General features: G+C 41.3%; 1 protein-coding gene across 2 annotated transcripts in view; it reads left to right on the forward strand.

The window, feature by feature from the left end:
- The window catches only part of PHF2 (PHD finger protein 2), a 73,704-nt gene that overhangs the window by 48,119 nt on the left and 7,578 nt on the right, over positions 1 to 18,007 (forward strand). For both annotated transcript variants that reach the window (XM_015874751.3, XM_085516510.1), the window contains exons 5-17: positions 1,101 to 1,242; positions 2,789 to 2,975; positions 3,511 to 3,673; positions 4,602 to 4,689; positions 5,186 to 5,292; positions 6,494 to 6,585; positions 7,854 to 7,943; positions 9,135 to 9,506; positions 10,092 to 10,211; positions 11,175 to 11,293; positions 11,545 to 11,723; positions 11,951 to 12,024; positions 13,507 to 13,664. In XM_015874751.3, the coding sequence (XP_015730237.1) occupies positions 1,101 to 1,242; positions 2,789 to 2,975; positions 3,511 to 3,673; positions 4,602 to 4,689; positions 5,186 to 5,292; positions 6,494 to 6,585; positions 7,854 to 7,943; positions 9,135 to 9,506; positions 10,092 to 10,211; positions 11,175 to 11,293; positions 11,545 to 11,723; positions 11,951 to 12,024; positions 13,507 to 13,664 (1,891 nt within the window). The remainder of the gene's footprint in view (positions 1 to 1,100; positions 1,243 to 2,788; positions 2,976 to 3,510; positions 3,674 to 4,601; positions 4,690 to 5,185; positions 5,293 to 6,493; positions 6,586 to 7,853; positions 7,944 to 9,134; positions 9,507 to 10,091; positions 10,212 to 11,174; positions 11,294 to 11,544; positions 11,724 to 11,950; positions 12,025 to 13,506; positions 13,665 to 18,007) is intronic.

The raw sequence follows: 18,007 nt of genomic DNA on the forward strand, positions 1-18,007 counted from the left end.
CAAATTAGGAAGGAGGTTATGCTATTGTGAAATACTGACATCACACCTTGAGCTATGCAGATTTTAAGATTCATTATATAATGGTAACTTGTAATTAGCAATTAATTCACAAGCTGAGACAAGAAACACAAGTGTACCTGAGAGTAAGACTGAGCCAGACTGCACTGTACTCCATAGCATTATATTAAGAGAACAGTCATTGTAGTATCAAGAAATTGCTTCCTTGGGCCAGCCCTTAATTGATTACTGCCGTCTCACTTTGTACTGAAGGAATTACTAGATTGAGACACCCATTCTGCAGAGGCAGTCCATTTCAGCACTTCTGCCACTTCACTTAGAGCTTTTTTTCATTGCTGCTGGTCATTTGCATTCATGCTGGCATCCTTCTGTCCCTAACTTGGGCAGGGTGTTGTGCTGCATCTTTCTGCAAGTCATCCCTTGACTCCCCCTGCTCCTTTGCAATGTTTGTATGCAGTGAGAATTCAAGACTCCTGCTTTTATTCTTATATCTGTCCCATTGCTTCTACAAGAAATATATTTTCCTTGCCCATCTGTTATATGTAGCAGATTTTGCTTGACCTCCGTGTTCCTCATGCGTCTGCTGGTGCTCTCTCAGCCTCTAGCTGAAATCATCCACCCTCCCAAAAGCGCTGTTAGGGAAGAGCTGAAGGGAAGAACATAGGCTACTTAATCTGAAGCTGGCACCAGATTTTAAAGTGAACAAAACAAATACACTCCTTATGTGGAGGTATAACCTCCATGGGATTGGTTGGCCTGCATGAGGTTTCACAGGCACTGTTCTGTAGTTTATTGCATTGGACCTAGAATGTCTTCTGAAAACAATCTAAATTAAGTAGCAGAGGACAAAACACCACCAATGAGATTGCCAAGTACGTTATTACTCTACTGGCATTTTAGGGGGAAATAAATAAATCTCCTAATGTGATTCATTTTAAAAGTAAAGCAATTACAGAGGCAAGAAATGTTGGAACATAGAAAAAAATGGGTTGTTTATAGAATTCTAGACATGTGAACTCACCCCCAGACATACAGAGTGGGACCATCATTCAGTCTCTCTTTATCATTACATTAATTTTTAGGACCGGAGAGAAGCGTTGATGTCACGGATGTCACCAAACAGAAGGATTGCAAGATGAAACTCAAGGAGTTTGTGGATTACTACTACAGTACCAACAGGAAGAGGGTGCTCAATGTGACCAACCTGGAGTTCTCAGACACCAGGTAACCCTTCTGTGCTGGTGGCTTCCCACCACTTTGTCCGTCTGTAGCCACTTCAGGCAAAGTGCAGAAATGAAAGTGCTGTAGCATTATGGAGAGAATGATCAGGGGTGGAGCAAGTTGTGCTTCTCGTGGTAGTTCAGACTTATGTATCATGACTTTTCCATGTGATCCATGTCACATGCCGGAGGAGATGAGCCTGAATATGAGGCTGGGGTGCTTTAGTGGCGCAGTAAAATGGGTGTCATGGCACTGCCTGTGTGAACGTCATCAATCCTCAGTGATAGGAAATCTACTGTTCTCCTGTTTTAAATGGCATGCTTTACATATCAGATAATTAGCTGATGCAAATGCCTAAGAGTTCGAGTTATTGCTTTGTGCTTTATATAGCTGTATTCATCAGCTGAGCTGTGACTTTATTCCATAAATACTCAGATGCGTCTACAGCGTATTGAAGTTCATGCAACTGTGCAAATTGCTTCTGCAATTCTTGCAACCATAGATATCTAGAATTTGTGGAGGAAAATATTTATTTCTATACAGACTCTACAGATAAAATGATGAGCACCAACGAAAATATAAAGAATGGTTGTTTTGGGGAGCATTCCATTTTGGCAGGGAGATGTGAGACTTAAGGTGGCTTTAAAGAAGGTGGCTGATGAATAATTACCAGCTAATTTAATTTAAGCCATTACCTCCAGCCCTGTAGTTAGTGTTTTAGCAGTGCACACCCATTTCAGCAGAGAGCATCTGTAGTAATTATAGGCTTCAAAGATTACTGGTATTTTCAGTAGAGATTTTTTAGCTTTCTGCCATTATCAGAGTATAACGGGAGGTCTTTGTTCCGCGGGGCTGCTGGGGCTGTCACTCATATGCTGCTAATTTAGACATTAACTAGCAAATATTTTATTTCTTAGCATAGACAGTGACATTTTAATTGAATGCACTGCTCCATCTTTCCTTGCCATTCTAAATGGAGCTATTGTCATCCGTATTTGACAGTGAGCATAAATGACGCATGGGAGCATTTAATTTCAGTTTGAAGTGCAGATACTTTCATGGAATTTATATATTTGAGTGTCCAGCAGGGAGCCTCCACCCCCTGTAGATATTAGGCCAGATTTTGGACTATTTAAGTATTAAATTTAGCCCATTTGGGGGCGAATGACTTTAATGCTTGTTTGTTATGCCACGACATCATTTTAGCTTTGGTTAATAATGAAATAATTTATGCAATGTATTTATGGAAATAAATCTGTATGCTTAATGTAAGTAATTGTAGACATTAGTATAAATTGCATTCATTTTACACATCTCGTATATTGTATTTTAAACACCTTATCAACCCAAATTAGATTGTTTCCTTCTTCAGAGCTTTTCATGTAATTTAACCAGTTGAACTAAAAACGTAACTGTGATTTTCAACATCTGATCAAGATTTATTTAGTTCACAAGTCTTAAGTATTAATGTTAATGTTGTTAATGTTACCAGAATGGTTGCAGTCTTAGATGTAATTGGTGTGTGATCATTTTAATTCTTCCTGTAAAGGATGTCCAGTTTTGTAGAGCCTCCAGATATAGTGAAGAAGTTGTCCTGGGTGGAAAACTATTGGCCTGATGATGCTCTTCTGGCCAAGCCAAAAGTGACAAAGTACTGCCTGATCTGTGTGAAGGACAGTTACACAGACTTCCACATAGATTCAGGAGGAGCTTCTGCGTGGTACCATGTGCTGAAGGTGAGGGTCCATCTCTTAGAATCACACTACACTTTATACGTGAAAGCCAACCTCAAGTTCTCTTGATCAAATACTTTTTCCCCGTGGTCCAGTTATATCCATAAGAAATATGCAGAGCCTTCAGCGCTGTTAGTGAGTGCACTTAGTAGTGCCAGAGTCTACAGACAGAGAGAGCAATTTGGCATGTGGAAATTGTTTATGTTTTCTCACTAAATAGTCTGTAAATTTCTCACCAAATATTTGCTGGGTGCCTTCTGCATGGGCTTCTTCTAAGATCTGGATGAAGCCCCATCCTGCTTTGCAGGGTAATGGAATCTGACACTACAAACTCTTCGTGCCATCTGTCCCACAAATCTGAGCAAGTGTGGTCAGCTAGTGATATAATTATTCCAGCCCTCTGTACAAAACTGACTTGTAAGTTTTACTTCAATAGTGTTAAAACAGATGATGCCATATTTGTGTCTGCTTGTACTTGTATCAGTGAAGCATTGCTTGATTTGGCTGCTTGTTGCTAATGGTGTATTTTCTAATTCAGGGAGAAAAAATATTTTATCTCATCAAACCAGCTTCTGCAAATATTTCTCTCTATGAACGCTGGCAATCAGCAGCAAACCACAGCGAAATGTTTTTTGCAGACCAGGTAGATAAATGTTACAAATGCACGGTTAAACAAGGACAGACACTCTTCATTCCTTCAGGTGAGCGGGTGGTTACAGGTGGGGTTTCCTCTTTGTTTTACAGCTGCTGAAGCAGCATGGCCAGAGTGCTGCAGGGATGTGATTTGACCACCTTTCTCTGACAAAGTATGAAGCCTAATTTCATGTGCTTGGAAAAGAAATTACAATCAAAAGTTTTTCAATATTCAAGCAGCAAATTATTTGTATTTTTATTTAAAAAACACAGGTGTTGCATACAAGTGTTCCACTCTTGATCTAGCTGGGCTCAAGCACTTTGCGAGTCCTCTCTGTATATCCAAGTATGACATTGATGGTTTTTGTCATGGTGTCTAAGGGAGAACTCATGTTGAACTGCTTGCTGACTGTGACCCCCACAACATTTTCTGCCACTGATTCCCTTTGACACCAAAGAACTAAAGGAGGCTGTGTGGTGTGAGTGTGTGTTTATGGTTTCATGTGAGGCTGAAGACTTGAGTGACCTGGATTTTTATAGGCTGCTTGATAAGCTGTTAGCTGCACTGCCTGGAAGCCTCAGGTCTGACCAAGGACTGAGGAGGCACCACAGTAAGCTCAAACAGTGCCACAGATTTTTATGGTGATGTGAAAGCAGACACTATTACTAGCTGCTGCTGCTGCTGCTGCTTTGGACAGTAACAAGAAAGGGCACTTTGATCAGTATCCCCTTTCTGTCTGTCTGATCTAGTCACAGTTGAAGGTTAGTCAGAGGTGCTTAGCACCTTCTGCACTGGGCCTCTGTAGTGCAAAATGAAGTGTCCAAATACAACTTTGTTCTGAGCACATGGAGTCCCAGCGCTGACTTGGACTGAAGAGCTGTGTTGGTATCTGGGAAGTAAAGTGCTAAGTAAATTATGGCAATTGTCTGGGGAATTATTTCTTCCTTACTGTGTACCCAGTTTAAATTCTTAGGATTCTTTTCTATCTCATCTAGGTTGGATTTATGCAACTCTTACACCTGTGGACTGCTTGGCCTTTGCTGGACATTTTCTACATAGTCTAAGTGTTGAAATGCAGATGAGGTAATCCATCTTAAAAATATTGCAATTTTCTATAATCTCCATTTTCTCCTGAAGTGGTTTTTCCAAGCCATTTTTCTTCTATTGTGCATAGTTCACGGAAGGATATGGGAAGTGGTTGGACTGACGTGGCCAGATCCTGAACTGTTTGACTGTTGGGGTTTTTCCCTTGCAGAGTGCCATTTGCTTTCTGGACAAGCACTCACCTGCTCAGCTGGGCTCTCTGCCCAGGCTAAAACAATGAGAACAGTCTTTACCGATGCTGGACAAATAATGAAATAAAACTATCTTACATGTAAATCACGCAGTTTCTTATCAGTGTTATTTTTGTATTTTGCTTTTGGTCTGATGCCAGAATGGATCAGAATTGTGGCACAAAGAAAATATCCTTCCATGTGCACTGGGAAATGAGCTCTGGGCCTATATGAGCAGCGCTTGTCACTGTTCAACATACTTGTGAGCCGCTATGCCTTTAAGATCAGTTTGCTTTGTATTGCAGGGCATACGAAGTAGAAAGACGGTTGAAAATTGTCAGTCTAACCCAGTTTCCAAACTATGAGACTGCATGTTGGTATATGGGAAAGCATCTACTAGAAACATTCAAAGGTAAAACTTCATTTCTTTGCCTGCTTTAATTGCTTAGATCTGGGGACCTGAAAATAGCTACTAATAATTTCTACTGTTATGCCACAGGTGGCCAAAGTCAAACCTGTTCATATCTAATGGTTGTACTTCACATACCAGCTAAATGTGCAGGTCTGGTCTGGCTGTCATCTGAATCAGCCTGGCACCTTGCTCTAAGGGCCTTACCCATTTCTCCTTCTTATGCTGAAGTAAAGATTTCACCTTCTTTATAAAACAGATTTAAGTACCTTCAGAGGCAAATAATACTGTAACCAACCACCTGAGCTAGAGTAAGCTGAGGATGCATTCCCTGGCTTAACATAAAGAGCTGCATCCTCTGTCAGCCCAAGGCATGCTGAATAGCGCTTCTTCTCCCATAATTCTGCTGGTTCTGGTGGAAATACATGCGCAAGTCAGAAATATGCATGTCCTGACAGAAATACCATTGATGGAGCCAGCAGGACAGCAGGAGCACTGAGAATTAAAGCTAAGTTTTCTGTGAAATTCAAGATCATCTAAATCAAATTCCTCCAGAACTGAACCAAAAATCCATGCATGTATGTTCTTTACAAATTCAATTTTGCTTTGTTCTTTGCCTCTATTTCTTATGGATTGTGTCTATAGACACTCACTGGGTATTTTGTAGCAAATAAAATGTGTCTAATTAATAAGCGCTGTGAGGAGTCCCTCTGAGTATTGTCTAGAAGGGAGCAACCATCACTTTTGTGGCTGCCTGTAAACAAAAAAAAGGCAGAAAAGTTTAGGCAAGTCTGTACTTATGAAGAAAGAGTAAAATGCTTTGCCTGGTATGGCTTTGTTTCCACGTATCGGTACTTGCTTTTTCAGGAGAATGAAAGAACTTCTCTTGTTAGCTTTCTGTTTCCACAGCCTAGGGTGTATGAGCATGGGAGCTAGCATGAGTGTGAGACCAAGAAAGGAACCAAAAGGCCTGCCAGTGTAAACATAACTTACAGGAACACACTGTAGGAAGGCAGGGTTGGATTTATGGCACAATAAATATACTCTTTATTTACCATCAAGTCATAATAGGGATTTGCTTGTGGTGGCCAAGTTTTAAAAAGTTAACTTTCAGAATTAAGCTTTTTAGAATAAGAGAATTTACGCAAAAAGGCTTTGATTCTCATTCTTTGAATGGTACTGTGTTGTTTTTTTACCCACTTAGGTTTGCACAAAGCTGGACAACAACCTCCTGCTCATTTACTCCAAGGAGCGAAAATTCTCAATGGTGCTTTCAGGTCGTGGACTAAAAAACAGGTAGGAGAAGACCCTGTTTTAATATTGTGTTCCTTGGGTTTGTCAGTCACTGGAACAGGGAGCAAATGCTAAAACAAACCACGTTGTCATAGCAAAGCAGCTAGCTTTGGAAGCCCAAAGGAGAGACCAGGAGAGCAGGGAAGGAGTTTGACAGCAGGAATTCCATGGTGCTATGTGATGAGTCAACAAGTAAAAAAGAACACCAGGGTCTAAAACATGTCAATTCTGTTCTTCATAGCTCTGAGCATTTTCATGTGCCAAATCAATTAAGTAAAGGCTGTGTATGTGAGCAAGGCCTAGAGCAACACCTGCATTTTTGTGTGCACAAGGTGCTCAGTTCCTGCAAATCAACACATCAATTAAGCCAGGAAATACGTATTGCCTAGAGAGATGGCTTAAAGAGATTTTCAGCTCCAAATTTCCCTCTGCGGTCACTTCAGCAGCATTGTTCTTTTGTGTGTTGCTCCTAGAGTTTTGGGGAATTAACTGCAGGAGGCAGGCCACTCAATCATAACACATGGGCAGGGGAATGAGCAGCTTTAGGATTTTCAGACGCTTTCAGAAGGAGTGAGCAGCTGAGTACACAGTGTAGCAAATACAGCTTAGTCCACTTACATGACTGTCCCATATTTAAGCGTAGCCAGGGACTTTGCTGTCTGTACTGCAAAAAGAGAGTGCTTGAGCCCCAGTTCTGAATTGCTCCTGGTTTCCTGTAGCAGGGCTGGCCAGTGTGGAAGCTCTCTCTTCTTCATCTCACCCTGTTTGTTTTTCCACTTGCCTCACAGATGTGAAGCAGTGAGCAAAAGGAAGTCAGGCTGTGTTGGCAGCTAGGCAAAGCTGAGCTTAGAATACTGTAACATAGCACATGAATGGAACTGCCAGCTAGCTCCCAAACTGCTCTGCTGGAAAGGTGTGTGCCTGTTGAGTGCAATGAAGTTGTCATTCTGAGACAGTCTCTCCTTGTAGGTGTAGAAAAGGAGTCTTTCTCAGAATCTCATATGAGGGTAAGCAAACTGATGTTACAGTTGTGAACATGCTATAATATGGGGAAAAGACTGCTGACTTTGTCAGTAGCTGTCCTGAGCGGATAGCAATAACACCCAGAAGGGGAAATAAAGTATATACGAGTGTTTTTCCATATTACACTTGTAGTCAGTATTGATTTCAGTATTTAGGAAAAAATATTAAAGTGTGTCACTTAATGAGTTTTACTACATTATTGCAAAAAACATGCACAGAAACATCAGTCTGGCTTTGTTCTGATTTAGGCTTTAGCAGAGCATGAAGATGAACTACCTGAAAACTTCAAACCAGCACAGCTTATCAAGGACCTTGCCAAAGAAATAAGATTAAGCGAGGTTTGTGCCCTTTTCATCCTATTAGCTATATTGTGTGTTTTTCAGTAACTGTAGATCTGAGGATATGAATCTTTTTTTTCCCCATTCTGCTCATTAAAAGAATTCATAAGAAGTTTAAGCAGTAGGGTTACTGCTCAGGACTCGTCTGTGGCTAACTGGCCACATGTTTTGGACTCTTGTTTGCTTTCTCCATGGCTTCATGCAGTACATGCGTGCCCTATGTCTTCTGTCCTCTATGTTCTCCTAGCTGGACTGGCCACGCTGCCCTCTTTATTTTTTCCTTTATCTGCTTTCTACCCCAAAAAAATACAGTAGAATGCAAAGAATGCTGTTGCTATTCCCTAATCATGCTCTGTATATGGTGTGCCCTTATGTTCACTGGTTTTACCTGTGACATTCTCTGAGCTACAGACAGTCAGTTACTCTGCATTGTCCCAGTGTTTGGTTGGCTGGTTTTGAGGCAGAGTTATTAAATGTGAAAATTATTTATTAAATATACTTGAAAATACACAGAGTTTTCATGGAGCTGTTGTCCATTAAGTCTGATGTCACATTCCGCCTAGTGGGGGTGTGTAACATTGCAGAGGGACAATAGTTAGCTCTGTTGTGTTTTGAGAAGAGACTGTGTTGCGTTCCACTACTTAACTATATCCAAAGACCTCAGCATTGAAATCTATCTTATCCTCTTTGATGTAGTACCTACAGTTTTTGCTTGTCAGAATAGCAACTGAAGCAGAAAATAATTTCTTTACAATTAGTCAGAGAGTATTAATTTTAATTGGGCAGCTATTTTACTGCTTATTTTACCTGAGGGCATGAAACATGATTCTGCTACGTTTATCCCATCTGAGTTAAATTGGTTTGTGCTCAAGCTGATTAGCATTTTAAACAAAAGCCCATTCATGTTACACATTTGTTTGTACTGCCCGTCCATTTAAGTGTCCTACCTGATGCAATCTGGAGAGAGTTAACTTCCTCACAGTGGCACTGGAGTTTCTCCAGGTCAAAGTCATGCATGGGCAGCTGCTGGTGAGAAGAGCATCACCGTGACACTGGATGCTTGTGAATGTAGATACTCCAGTTCTGAAGTGGGGGGATTACTGGTAGTTATTTCCCCAAGGAAGGGAGGGTGAGAAGGAATATCTAACACAGCACAAGTGGGCCTCAACGCCCTCCTGTTTTGTACCACAGAATGCTTCGAAAGCCAGCAAAGCCGACACGAGTGCCAACACAAACACCGAGGAGAACTGCCCTGTGGAGAAGGAGGAGGCACCGTCACCTGTCCAAGTGACACCACCATCCCCACCTGTAGAAAAGCTCCCTAAAAAAAAGACTCCAAAAACTGTGAAAACCCCCAAACAACTTAAGCCATCCAAACCCCCCAAGCCTCCCAAACCTCCAAAACCACCCAAACCTCCCAAAACACCAAAAGTTAAGGGAGAAGGAAAAAAGAAAGGAAAGAAGGCAAAAGAGAGCCCACCACCAGCCATCCCGAATCTCGACTTGCTGGAGGCACACACAAAGGAGGCTTTGACAAAGATCGAGACGCCAAAGAAGGGAAAGGTGGGTTGGATTTTAACTCTGCCCTGTTGTTACTACAGTGGGGATCAAGTCCTTAGCTCTCATGAAAAGAAATCAAACACAAGTTTCTTTGCTGAAGTAAATGAGTGTTTTCTCTTTGCCATCTCATCGCCGTTTTGTGCCAAGTGAGTGAATGAAGATGAAGCAATGATTTGTGACCACAGATTTCATTTTGATATCCAGTGGGTGAGTTCAGCAAGAGTGAGGATTTCATTGACACACTCACAAAATAATGCATTGAACTCTCTGTTGTTGTTGAAGAATCCATGAGGTTTTTCATAAATGCTTCCAAATTTCATAGTAGTTTATATGCAGTTGCAAAGCATGTTCATGGAGCAAGAGACAGGGAGATTAACATGTTTTTACAGTAGTCTTGTATGTTAATATATGAAGGAGATATGCAGGTAATCTTCTGAACTCTTTGAACAGTGATATTTCATTTCAAAAAGGGATGAATCAGGAAAGAATTTTCATAAATATGCCATGTCATATTCTAGATAAAAATGTGTTTGTGTGACGTGCCAGTGCTTGATTGTCATTAAGAGTACACACTAATTTCTTCCTCAGGCCGCAAAGAATGTTTTAAGTGTTCCCAATAAGGAAACACCTACTAAGCAGAATGAGGTGGAGAAGTTCGAAGTTCGAGAGCAAAACAAAAGCAAAACAGAAGCCAAATGGAAATATAAGGTAAGGTCTCCTGTCAATTTTTATCTATCTATCTATCTATCTATCTATCTATCTATCTATCTATCTATTGCTGATTATGCCACACAGAAGGGTGGAGAAATATACATAGGTCTACCTGTGCAAGGAATATGACTATCAATTTCCAGTTTTCAGTGAACATTTATTGAGCAGAAAATAATGAAGCAAGCATTGGTAAAGGTGTGCGGGGCTCCTTGTTCAAAAGTATGTGCTGAACTGTCTGTTCTCATCCTTGCTAAAGCCAGAGAGAAGACTTTTAACAGTGAGATTTTTCAATGCAAATAAATTCCTTGAAAGAGAAGTGTCTTTTCATGTGGAGAAAGCTGCTAAGAGTTCTGGCTTCTTAACAGAGACAGCTAATTGAATTTTTTTTTGTGTTAACAACTGTCATGCTTAGTGTGATCAGGTTTACCCAGCCACTACAGCTTAGGAAAGTATTAGGACTAGGTTTAAATATTCATCAAAGACTGAATGACTTTGGTATGAAATTATTAAATTCATGTATATAATTCAGGGTCTTCTGAAGGTGAGAAAGAAGGAGGTGGAACCTGGCAATAAAGTGCAGTCCTGTTTGTGAGCTTACAGGCACTGGGCTAGATTCTGTCCTTAACTGTACAAGCATGATGCTGAAGAGCAGTGTTTAATATTTTACCTCAGTCAATACCAGTTTAAGAGAGCAGTATTTAAATCTGGCATAAGGTTTGGTTGTGGTGGGCACTGCTTAACTAGTGCTGAAGTGCTTCTTGAATGGGGACAAGTCCCTAAACTGAACAGAGCTCAGTGTATCTAAGGAATACTATAATTGTCCATTACTTAGCATATTTATGAGGCATATGTTTTTGTGCATAAATATCAACAAACTCTGCCATGATCTAGGAATCTGAAATACTAATAACTCACTTTACTGATTGTGTTGTTTTTCTGGGGGGTCTTCCTGCCTTTCAGAACAGTAAACCTGATTCACTACTAAAAATGGAAGAGGAACACAAATCTGAAAAGACGCCTTTATCAGGAAATAAGGACAATAAATTTACATTCTCTTTTGCTAATAAGAAGTTACTTGGGTAAGTTAAAACCTGAAAAGTTATTCATTACTTGGGAAAGGAGGTTAAAAATCACATGATTATTTATGCTGTTTTGTTTGGTTTTTTTTTAATACCAGTAGGTGCAACTCTGCCTTTCTGGTCAATGTAGAAAATACACTTAGTTTTTCAGTCCAGAACTTGATTTACCTCGAACCCTCTTTAGTTTAAGGTTGAGATTACTGCCTGTGTATTGCTATTGATATGTAACATATCTGTATTTTCTCTTTCAGGTCAAAGGGAGTAAAAACCCAGCTGAATACTAGTGTGTTTGGGTCACTGCAGAATTTTAAGGAGGATAAAGCAAAACCTGTACGAGATGAATATGAATATGTGTCTGATGATGGTGAGCTAAAAATTGATGAGTTTCCAATCAGAAGGAAGAAAAACACTACAAAGAGAGAACTGCCCTGTAAGGATTTTTCCTTTTTTATCTGTATCTGCGTGACAAAGTCTTGTGCTGGTTGTCCAAAACTTTTCTTCGTGTTATCTGATGTACTGTAAAGAAAACCATATCTTAAGTGTCAGTCAAATAAAACTGGGTTTGAATTGCCTTTGAAGTTCAGGCTTAGGAGTGCTACTTATTTATTTATTTATTTTGAAAGGACTATGACTTAATTTTTCCCTTTTTTAATTCAGTTTTTTCAGACAAAAAAGACACTCTGCAGCACACTCCGGTTAAAAAGCCAAAGGTGGAGTCGGTACCATATAAGGTATGGTGACTTTTGTTCCTATCGCAAGTCAGCACCCATTATAACCCATTATATATCTCTCAGGGCTTGTGGAATCTTATCCAAAAATTGCCTGGAACCTTGACTCAGGTATGTTAGGCAATGTTTAATGGCAGGTATGTAGTATGCCTTGGTGCAATCACCAATGACTTCCATTCACAGGGTAGTAGCATTTTTTTCCTGCCCATGCAAGGTGATAGCACAGTGCAGGGAGTGGTGGCAATGTGAAGATTTCTTACAGACTGCTGTCATATCCTCCACGTCATTCCGTAGTTCCAGTCTGCCCAGAATAAGTAGCACTCAGACATCGTAAAGACTAAGCATAAATTGGCAACTTTTGACAAGGGAAACTCAGAGTAATGCTAATGGAATTGAACATGTCATGTGGTGTTTCACATTACTGTGAGTCTCATTACGTAGCCATTAAAAGCTTTATTTACTATCACCTGGTAGATTCTCCCTTTGTCTTTTATGGACTTACAGCTCACATGCCCGTGGCTCAGCCTGATATTTTAGCACATCCCCTAACCTGATGCAGTGTCAATCTGCCTGTTGACACTTAGCATCAAGAATCACAGAATCATGGAGTCACCAAGGTTCAAAATGACCTCCAAGATCATCCAGTCCAACTGTCCACCTGTCACCAATATTTCCAACTAAACCATGTCCCTCAGTACAACATCTAAACACTTCATAAACACTTCCAGGTCTGGTGACTCCACTGCTTGTTCCAGTGCCTGATCACTCTCTCGGAGAAGAATAAGAAGCTTAACAGCACAGACATAAGTTCGCTCTTGTTTGTGTTAGCATTGTAGCTCAATGCTGGAAATTAAATGACATGCTGAAATGTTTTGTCTAGCTGTAGTTAACATAAATCCATGTTATGATATCTGAATCAGTCACAGAAAGAAAATACCTTGTTAACACAAAACTGTAGGTGACTGGAGATTTTTGGCCCTAAGAGCCCAGCAGTCTTTATCATTCTAGTTTGGCTCAGGGATATCTAGAAGTGCCTGTCTCCTTGCTTCAGTCTGTAGTTGAAGTCTGGAGAATGGTGCACATGGTTCCCTCCTGCAGCAGGGATGACAGAAGTAGGTCTGTCCCTGTGCCTGAGCTGATTGCTTTAACAGTCAGCCACAAATTCATGTCTCCTGGTCTGAAAAATGGGCAGAATGGCTGGGAAGAGAACACAGCACCTGGAACACTGCTTTCATTTCCATGCACAGGATCAGATCTCGAAGCTGGTTCTCCAGTGCTGCAAGGGAACAGGAAAACCTGCCATGTCTGCAGGAGATTGATTTTATTGTGTCTCCATTTTTTATTGTTATCTCTTGTTAGCAAGAGCAACTTAAGAAGGCCAGCCCTGCATCTTGTAATAGAAGTGGGCTGTAGAAATTGTTGTGTTGTTCTTGTTGACTAACTTAGTAAGTTACCATTTTTTGAGCCTTTTTCTTGTTTTTGCAGAGCGATGATTCGTCGGATGAAGATTTACTTCACATTGACACAGAGGCAAAGCCAGGGCGCAATTCCAAAGTAAAGAAAGAAAGTGGAAGTTCAGCGGGAATTCTTGACCTTTTGCAGGCAAGCAAGGAAGTTGGGGGTTTAGAGTATAACACCAACAGGTATGCACAGAGGGTTGTTTTTCACTCTTAACCTGTAATCAAGAATTGTTCTGTTATAGATCTGTGTGTAAAAGTGAGAGAGAATGAACTTTGCTTTTTCTCCAGAAAGCAAATTCTTCCTTTATCCTGTGAACTGGAGGGAGAGGTGGAAAAAAGCGTGTGGGAAAGATCTTGGTGGTATAATTTAAACAAATAGAGGCATTTCACATCTGTAAATGCTGAACACCCATTTTAGCAATAATACTATAACAGATGAATCGTTCAAAAGGAAGAGAAAGCTCAACGAATGCAATTTGAGTTCACTGCCTTCACTCTTAGCATGCCAAGTCTGATCTTAAACTACAGATAACAGAATTAGGGTATGCTTGCCATTTCAAAAGAAGCTGAGTAGGATTTTCACATATGGAAATGTCTTCCTTAATTCAAACCTTGGGACTAGAGCCCTGGGAAGGAGTTTTGGGATAATCAGCTGGTTTTACAGTTAACATGATATAACAATGGCACAGCAGATATATACTGCTATGTCCTGTGCCCTGTTTTCCCTCTCAGACTGCTGTTTAAATGTGATTTGTCCCATCTGTAGAACCTAAGCATCCTCCACTGCTCCACAGGAACCAGATTCACCCTTTGGAACCTGTGGACTGCCTAGGGCATCTTTTTCTTCCCTGCTTTCTTTAGGTCTGCCTTAACTATGCAAAGACTCATATCCTGTGCAGGAAGTAAAATCAGCAGTATTAGTGGGTTTGAGAGTTGAAAACAGGCTCAGCAAAGTGAGATTGGTGCCATCATTCTCACCCAGGCTGTGCCCTGTGTGTGTGTTGGGTGTGCATGGCCAGAACATTTGAAAGGACCTGCTGAAATGGAATGAGAAGTTTCCCTCAGAGAGGAAGATAACATCTAAGCCTGGGAAAGACTGGAAGTTAAAAGCCATAACTGAGAATTCCTAAAGATATGTCTCATGGTCAAAAGGGAACATATGGAATAAGTTATCAAAGGAAACCATAGAGAGCAAATTTTATCAGTGAGGTGGAAAGGTTTTTAATGTCATGAAGATAGGTGGAATTCTTTATAAGCTACAATCTGGTACCAGAGCTTCAGAGAAATCTAAATGAGGGAACATCGTTGAGCCAGAAGATGTTCCAGCATAGCTCTGTTTATTAGGTAATGGTCTGTTTCACAGCAAAGGTAATTACAGGAGATTAAAGCACAGTATGCAGACTGCCTTCACTCACAGTACACCCATGGTGAAGTACCAGGCAGACCTGTGAGAGCCAGGCTTGTCTTGTGCATCAGCGTTTAGATCTGTTACTTTCGCAGCACATTGGCAGAGATCCTTGAGTACAACGGGTGTGCACATGAAGTCTCCTGTAAGAGTTTCTATTCATTCCTAATGCATTCCCATATTTCTCCCAGCGGTGTCTCACAGTAGGACTGCAGGTGAAAAATTGATTGTAGAACCAAGTTACATAGTGGCTGTACTTAGAAGGCTTATCTTGACAGGACTGTTATCCCTAGGGAAGAGATCCAATCTCAGTTCAGTGTTGGTTTTCTTCCATTACCGCCATCCCTCTAGCTAGGAGTAGTTGTTCAAAACCAATGACTGCAGAGAGTATGGGGAGAGGTACCAGTGTGTCTACAGCTCCCAGGACATACAATATTTTCTGTTGTCTGAGCCCAGATGTGATAGGGCTTCTAGATTTTCCTCATCTCATCAGATTTTTGGTCTTCAGAAACCATGGGAACAATCATATTGGTACACGTCGGTTTAACAGTTCCTCTGAGTTCATTTTTCATTCAGCATTATGGTGTGTTATGGAATCGATGTTTATATCAAATCTACGCTCACCTTTTGGCAGGTAATTAGGCATTTTGGCAGGTTGTTAGGTGTGTTTCACTTTGGGAATAGAGCTGCCGGTGTAATAGGAGCATGAAGCTCCCTGTAAAAGAAGAAAATGTCAGGCATTTTAAGAGCGCTGCCTTGGACATATATACAGTAGTATTTCACATATGGTGTGGTTCATTGCCTGCTTATGATGTGCAGAAATGCAAAGGGAAGCTAAAAATATGGGTTAAAGAAATGGTCCTCAAAGATCCTCTTCTTGACTCGTGTCTTTCGCTGTCTGCCATTCAGTAATGGAATAGTACTCAGACCTTTCATTTTTCCCCTTCAGCCTGGGCTCTGTATCCAGTCTATTTGTAGACTTTGTGGTTTCTGAAATCAAAGTCACAAATGCAGTCGCATAACTAAACTCTGCATGAATTACTACACTGTGTGCGGTAGTTCAGTGGGAATGTGTCATATCAATTCTGGCTCTTGTATAAACAATTAGGTTTTGGCAGTGTGTGTTGCAGCTTGATTGAAAAAAGCTCCTGATAAATGAAATTGCTGTGTTTCAATTCGTAATTATGCCAGGCTTTTTAAATGGCTATAACATGCTTTTAAAAAAAAAAAATTAAAAGGAAGAAACCTGATATGCAAACATACTGTGTCACACTGTGATCCTGCCTGCCTCAGAACAACTTTCTTCTTTCTCTGCTTTCTTATTTTTATGGTGCTTAAGGGTTATGTATGTGTATGCCCTTCTCTATGTTCCTATACATACTTATGTATATTTTGGATACCCCAGACTGCAGTAGTGCAGGCAGCCCATGTGGAATGTCCTCATGGAGCCTGGTCGAGACCAGAACCAAAGCTGCTGAACCTCAGTAGCAACATAGCAATCAGGACAGAGTTTTTTTGATGTTGCTGTTGTTTTGTGTGAAGGACCTTACCTGAACTGTGGGAAGGCTGATACAGTAAAACATTAGATTGCCTTTTTCAGCTGACCAAAAGCCCTGATGGCATTCGTGTAGTTTGCATGAGAGGTGCATTTCCTATACCTATGCCAGTGGTAGCAAGATGGGAAGAGGTGAGGAGAGAGGTCCTTCAGAAAGGCTGCTGTAAATGTGGAAACAAACAGAATATAGGAAAAAAGAAATTGAAGAGTCATGTGATTTTGAACTAAGTTACTCGTTCCCAGGTTTGATTAAAAAGAATGGAAGAAAATACTGATTTTGTACTTGAAGTTAAGTAAGTTTCATAGTTCTGAACATTTGTCACTTCTCCAAAATGCTGACAAGTCATTACTGTCTCTGCTTCACTTCTTCGTGGTTCATTTACATCTTGCCGTGGGGAGGGTAAGAGGAAATGCAGAAATGATGGGGAAACTATCACAGAGGGAGAATGGTGATTTATTACCTCCTCCTCGCATGCATCAGTGTTTTTCAGCAGTTCTTATATGCAGTATTCCAGGGTAACATCAGCTGGAAGGGACCTTGAGAAGACATCTGTGCAGTTGCTGGATCACAGCATGGCCAGCTGTGAAGTGTGACCTGGTTGTCCAGGGCATTGCCCTGCAGAATTTCCTATTTAGGGATGATGGAGATTCTGCAGCTTCTCGCCGTGAGCTCCTTGGCTCTCAGCACTGCCCTTTCCTTCTTGCATGACTGGCTGGGATTTCCTCTTCCATAGTTTTTGATCGCTGACTTTCATCTGTTTACAACTCCAAGAAGGCTCTGCTTCCTTTTCTGTCTAAGCCCATGAGGCAGTTGTGTTTTTAGTTATTTCCGCTTAGAAAATGTTCAGTGTTCCCTGTGACTTCCCTTTCCTCTTGCCTATTTTCCCCAAGTCTTGGGGTGAGCTGGGAGATTATTGCTTAGTGGTGAGATGAAGCATTTATGAGATTACTACCTCACCTCCCCATTGCCCTTCAGTGCCTCCAGCTGCTGTGCAGGCAGCACGGGGACTGGGGAGAGGACAGCCTTCATTGAGTTGTGTTGCACTGAAAAGAATGCATTCAGTTGTTACGTATGAGGCTATAGGTGAAAGATTCAGTAATTCCATGTGAAAGGAAGAGGTTCTGCTGAGAGGTGTTGAACCCTTGGAGAGAGGTGGGATGTGAAAGGAAGCCCTGTTTCCCTGCATTATATCCCTTCAGGCACTGGGAAGGTCCTGTGCCCAGGCAGCATGGGGACCGGCCTCTGTTAGGAGGGAAAGACTTGAACTGCTGGGGCTGAACCATGTGTGCTCTCATCTGCCTGCCTGTCATCACCTGCTCTGGAGCATGATGCTGGGGAAAGCATGCTTCTGTCAGATCATCCAGGAGGGAAACAGGCCTTGTGAAGGCCCCAGAGCATAGCCCAAAGGGCTGCTCTGTGCACTGCTCCCTGATGAAGATACTGCTGACAGCAAGAAACTGCCCTGGGATGCCAAGGCCCCAAGGCTTACTAGACTTAAGTGCTGGTTGCCTGTAGGACTGTGCAGGACACAGAGCAACCTGTGCTGCACAGAGCGATGTGCCCTT

The sequence above is a fragment of the Coturnix japonica genome, chromosome 15, assembly GCF_054131305.1.
Source record: "Coturnix japonica strain WE chromosome 15, WE-NBRP24, whole genome shotgun sequence".
Lineage (NCBI taxonomy): Eukaryota > Metazoa > Chordata > Aves > Galliformes > Phasianidae > Coturnix > Coturnix japonica.